The following is a 6018-nucleotide window of genomic DNA, read 5'->3' as shown; positions in this document are numbered from 1 at the left end:
TATTATTTATTAAATTTGCATGCTTTATGATTTGGGATGCATTCCACCGAAAATTCAAGTGAGAAAAGGTGAAGGAGACGAATTTGAGGTGAAGGCTTTGCTGGTATGTATTATGTCAAAAAAAATATGATTTTGTACAAAACTCACATTCATTACCCTCACATGTAAACAAAACGCACCCACTTAAAAAATATATATACATATGTATACACATGTATCGAATAGATCCATTAACCTCGATAGGTCATGTTTTTTTCTGTTTTTGAAGAAGCAGGGGCGTGTATTTAGAAGGGCAAGAGCAGGACGATGATTATGCGTCTTTTGAAAAGGTTGAAGATTAGTGTATTCCCGTCATTTCCTGTTAAGGTTTTTTTTTTTTTATATTTTTTTCTTCTATTGAAAATTAAGGAGGGTTAGGCAACCCCTAATCATAAAACAAAAAGCCCTTACATTCTTTCATAGACGTGTACCACAGACATCCTTACATATGATGGTCTAGAGACTTACTAGAGAGGCTTAGAGGATCTAACCTAAAGCTATTGGGAGCAGTAAGTTAATTAGCTAAGAAATCTGCAATTTGATTTATCTCTTTAAAATAGAAGAAGTAAATCTTGTGGAACAATGAGATTTTAGCTTCGATGGCTTTGACCGACTTCTCTTCTTTCCAAGCAGTCTTATTGAGGCCATAAAGGTGCAATTGCCAATTCAAAGGGCTTCACATGGAACACCAACTGATTGACTCCGCCATCTACAATGCAGTTCAAGTTATGTAGGTGGAAAAATTAATGCTAACTGCCAAAACCAATGAACCATTAAAGATTTGAAGGACCACTCTAGTAGTTCCTATAAATTTCTCTCACCCATTTATTTTCTCACACAGCCACCTCTTTTGCTCACTTTAACCTTTTCTTCTTTATTTTCCCTTATTCTTTGTTTGTCTTAAATCATGGCTTATGAGCTTGGGAAAATGTGGATTGTTTTTGTTTGGGTGATGGTATTGAGCTTGTTGTTTAGGGTTCATGCAGCTCAACAAGTTCCTTGTTATTTCATCTTTGGAGATTCATTAGTTGACAATGGAAACAACAATGTAATCGTTTCATTGGCTAAGGCTAATTACTTGCCCTATGGGATCGACTTCGCCTCTGGTCCAACTGGAAGATTTTGTAATGGTCGAACTACTGTCGATGTCATCGGTGATTTCTCTCTCTCTCTCTCTCATTAGAGATGTACATTCGAATACACCCAAGCTGGATTTTTGGGTTTAGTTAAAGCCAAGACCAATCTGAAAATCTCGGATTTCGTCTAGGTTCAAGTTTCAAAGTCAAAATTGAACTCAGACCGAACGGAATGTTTCGGGTATTTTTCAAGATCGGGCTCAGTTATAGCCGAAATTCAAATATTTGAATTTGAAATAAGGTTCAGTTAAAACCGAGACCAACCCGAAAAATCTCAGATTTTGTCTGGGTTCAAGTTTCAAAGGTCAAAAACGAAGTCAGACAGAACTGAAAGTCAAATATTTGAATTTGAAATATTTTTAAACAAAAGTACATTCTACGGGAGGCAAACCAAGGATGTGGCAAGCCACCATGTCTCACCAACTCACCAAATTGGCATTTGTGCTAAAACTTATAAAAATAAACAAATTATAATAACTCAATTTTCAATCCTTATAATGGGTTCGGTCCAATTTTGGAGGATGGTTCGATCTAAACCTTATCATGTTCGGTCCGTGTTCGATTCACCTTTTCGATCTAATTTTCAGTCTGGGTAATGGGTTTTGGGTAAAATGTACATCCCTATCTCTCTCTCTCTCTCACACACGCACACACACATACTTTCTTATTAGTTGTTGCATAATTTTAAATTACGTGAGCGAGTCATCTTGGATTGGGGATAAATGTCACTACAACATTTTTTATTTATAGCAGCGGATGATTATTTTAGCTGCAGTATGGTATATTTTTTGCAGTGGATCATTTTATCCGCCGCTATAAGGACTCATGCATGGTATATTTTTGTATTTTGCAGCGAATCATTTTATCCACTGTTATAGAGACTCATGCATAGCGTATTATGATATTTTTTTTGCATTTTTTGCAACGGATCATTTTATCCACCGCTATAAAGACCCATGCATAACCCACTACATTTATAACATCAATTTATAACAACGGATAATTATATCAGCTATAGTATGTATATTTATTGCAGCGGATAATTTTATCCGCTACTATAGGGACCTGCTCATATAAGCTCGCATGCACAAAAAAAAAAAATAATAATAATAATAATAATGAGGATTTATAAGAGCGGATAATCAAATCAGCTGTAGTATATATATTTATTGCAGTGGATAATTTTATGTGTTCAAAGTTTTTTTTTTTTTTTTATCTATATACGATATAGAATTCTTTTTGTTATGTCATCCACCTTATAAAAAGAAACAATTATAGTACTTTATTGAGAAATTTCTCAAAATGTGATTAACTTTTGATGAAATTCTCATTTTGACTACTTATTCATTTTAATTACCAAAACATGAAGAGGGAAATCGCCGATTTTTCAAAGTGACGATCTCGCTGGTTCAAAGTAGCAAAGATCGATTGATTTTTTTATTTTTTTTTCAAAGTCACAATCTCGATAGTTATAAAAGGGAAAATCTCATAGGTACGTAATAATCTTGCTACCTTAAACCAACGAGATCATCACTATGAAAAACTTGATATCTGGATTTTCATGTTTTGGAAATAAAAATGAGCGTTAGAGTCAGAATTGGAATTTCGTAGAAGGGTGGACCCAATCACTAATATCTCATCTGCATCGTGGGCCCACACCCCTTGAAATGATTGGACATAATAGAGCATTAAATTGCCGCCAAACCCACTTAATATGAGTTGAAAATAATGGGGCCAATGATTTCCCCCATTCATTTCCAAAAGCTGACCCAGTAGAATATCTTCTGATCCCTAGGAAACTTATTTGATTTGATCACTAGGAAATCATTGTTTTTTTTACTTCATCTCAAGGAAATTATTTCCTGCTTATGATAGTGAAAATTTGTGTTATTGATAAAAATTATTCTCTTGCTTGCAGCTCAACTTTTAGGTTTTAAGGATTATATTGCACCTTATGTATATGCTAGAGGCCGAAATATACTTAAAGGTGTGAATTATGCTTCTGCGGCAGCTGGAATAAGGGATGAAACTGGGTACCAATTGGTAATTATTATTATTTCTTTTTTCATGTCTGCTCTTACTACCACAATCCATAGTTTTTGTATTTCAATTTTCTCTCTGTTCTCTTAGAATCTTCAATTTGCACATTCCTTCTAATTGAGATAATGTATAGGGTGGGCGAATAAGTTTTAATGGACAGCTAAGGAATTATAAGAACACGATCTCACAAGTGATTAGTTTACTTGGGGATAAAAACACCACGGCAAATTATCTAAGCAAGTGCATCTACACAGTAGGAATGGGTAGCAATGACTACCTTAACAACTACTTCATGCCTGCATTTTACTCTACGAGCCGTCGATACACCCCAGAGCAATACGCCGATGTACTGATTCAACAGTATTCTCAACAACTAAGGGTGGGTAATTACGCTTATATTTAAGATTAATTAAGTTAGAATTGTTTCAATAAATTGCTAAATTAATCCTTTTGAAAATAATGGTCATATTAAATTTTCATTTTCGATCTTTTTTGTAGACTCTTTACAATTATGGAGCAAGGAAGGTGGCGTTGATAGGCGTCGGTCAGATAGGTTGCAGTCCGAATGCATTGGCTCGATTTAGTAGGGATGGCTCACAATGCGTGGAGAGGATTAACAGTGCTAATCGACTTTTTAATGACAGGCTTAAGTCTCTCGTCCACAATTTCAACAATAATCTAACAAATGCGAAATTTATCTATGTGAACGGCTATGGGATTTTTGATGATATTTTGAAGAATCCTTCAGCTAATGGTAGATAATCTCAATTATCAATCTATTTAATTTTATTGATTTTATTTATGTGATACATTTTGATAATAGTATTAAATTAGACATACCAATTTGATGTGATGATTGGGCCATTGCGTATGTTGCATCATGTAGAGTACTTATACTTACAATTTAAAAAGAGAGTTTATATTTCCACACCAAACGTCAAACAACGAAGTTATAGTATTTGGTTCCTATAACCAAATATTTTTAATGACATTTAAACCACTTTTATAGTTCTTCTCTAGAAAAACTCTTCAATTTGAGTTTCTACTAGAATGAGAAAAGCTCTTTCACCCCTATTAGTGTCTTGTCTTGAGAGAGTGATCAAGGAAGAAATTTAGCTGGGTTTGCCGTTGTTGTCGGATTAATTGGCGTCACAATTCCTCCCTTGGTCCATTTTTTTTATAAATTAGGCCTATATTTTGGGTTATCTATATAAATTCTTTTTGTTCCATTTATATAATTGCATTAATTGATGTGTTATTAGAAAAAGTTGGTATCGCAAATTAATGATATTTTGGATATTCACCACGTCGATGTATTTCCTGTTTTACAATTTCAGGTTTTACTGTTACAAACAAGGGATGCTGTGGTCTGGGGAGGAACAATGGTCAAATTACATGTCTACCTTTTCAAATTCCATGCCGGAATAGGAAACAATATGTATTTTGGGATGCTTTCCATCCAACAGAGGACGCTAATACGATTGTTGCAAGGAGATCTTATAGTGCTCAATCTTCATCCGACGCTTACCCCATTGACATTAAACGTTTGGCTCAACTATAAATATGGAAATGATAGCAATTGTGTTGTATTATCAGATTCTATATTACTATTAGCATAATCTTATGAGTGTTGTTTGTTATCTTATTTTTATTATTAGAAAGAGCCTCAATAATTTGAGGTGATGAGTGTTATCTTTAAGTCGCAAGACTATTTCAATATAAATGGTGTTTTTATTACAGGTGTTTTTTTTTTTTTTTCTAACTTCTTGTTAATTTATTTTTTTATATAAGCGGATTAGTGGTCGATGACAACAACAATCCCAAAGAATTCTCGTTGGAAAATTAATCGAATCTTTTCTTCCAAAACACCATTTAGAGGAATAACCAACTCGTGGCGTGTGAGTGATTTGTGGACTAACTCCCAATCTCCTCCTGAAGATTGAGTCATTTAGATCAACCCTCTGTTTTCAAAATGATGACAGCCCTTTGACCATGATCTCTGGTGAAAGACTTTCTGCTTCTAATGTTATTAGTGTATCAAATGTTTCGAGAATATTTGTATATCATTTTGGTTTTTTTAGAAAAAAGGGGAAATTCTAAAGAAATTCTAAAAAAAAAAAAAAATTATTATAAAAAAAGTAATACTTTTTTTTTTATAATTATGAAATCGAATCCAAATTGGCATTTCAAGTGTCGAATTTTATTTTTAAATAAAATAAAATAAAATTTCAACACTCAAAGAGAGTTTTTAAAAAAAAATTTAATTCAAATTTCGGTAAGTTTCGATTAAAAAAAAAAAAGGAGAAATGCTAATGGACATTATTTTTGGAGCACTCCCTATTACATGTTGGCTCACAACCCAAAAACCGTTTGACATGTAGTACAATGGCATCAACAATAAAGAAGGCTACTCTCTCTTGCCCGTTGCCCACATATTTATTGTTTTAGATTTCGAATCTTAGAAAGGGTCGTTGGGCTCACATTGATTATCACATTGACAATCCAACAACATATCTTTTTAAATTTCATGAAAATATTCATATAAAAAAAAATATTGTTTTTCGAACTTGATCCAAGGTGTTGAAAATGAAAAGTCACTGTGCAGTCAAATTTAAAAATAAAATTCAACGATGAAAAATAACTATTTTTAATTTTTTAAAATTTCATATAGTTATGTCCTCTACAACTCTATTGCATCAAATCATGTTTTTGAACGTCATAAGGTGATCAAATCAGAAAGTTTACTTTTTTTCACTATGGGCAAGAGAGAGAAAGGGGCATTGGATGTTAATTTTGAATGCTA

The 6018-nt window shown here is 33.3% G+C and overlaps 1 protein-coding gene across 1 annotated transcript; it reads left to right on the top strand.

Annotated features, from left to right (window-relative positions):
• Window positions 1-887: 887 nt before the first annotated feature.
• Window positions 888-4952, top strand: LOC147387835 (GDSL esterase/lipase At5g45670-like). Its single transcript, XM_086421774.1, has 5 exons — window positions 888-1193; window positions 3094-3218; window positions 3349-3594; window positions 3714-3969; window positions 4553-4952. The coding sequence occupies exons 1-5, from the start codon at window positions 947-949 to the stop codon at window positions 4774-4776; spliced, it is 1098 nt and encodes a 365-aa protein (XP_086277900.1). The 5' UTR covers window positions 888-946; the 3' UTR covers window positions 4777-4952.
• Window positions 4953-6018: the final 1066 nt, after the last annotated feature.

The sequence above is a fragment of the Akebia trifoliata genome, chromosome 13, assembly GCF_017979445.1.
Source record: "Akebia trifoliata isolate Shusen 1 chromosome 13, ASM1797944v1, whole genome shotgun sequence".
NCBI lineage: Eukaryota > Viridiplantae > Streptophyta > Magnoliopsida > Ranunculales > Lardizabalaceae > Akebia > Akebia trifoliata.
The sequence above is the reverse complement of the archived record's forward strand: the minus strand, read 5'-3'. Positions and strand labels throughout refer to the sequence as shown.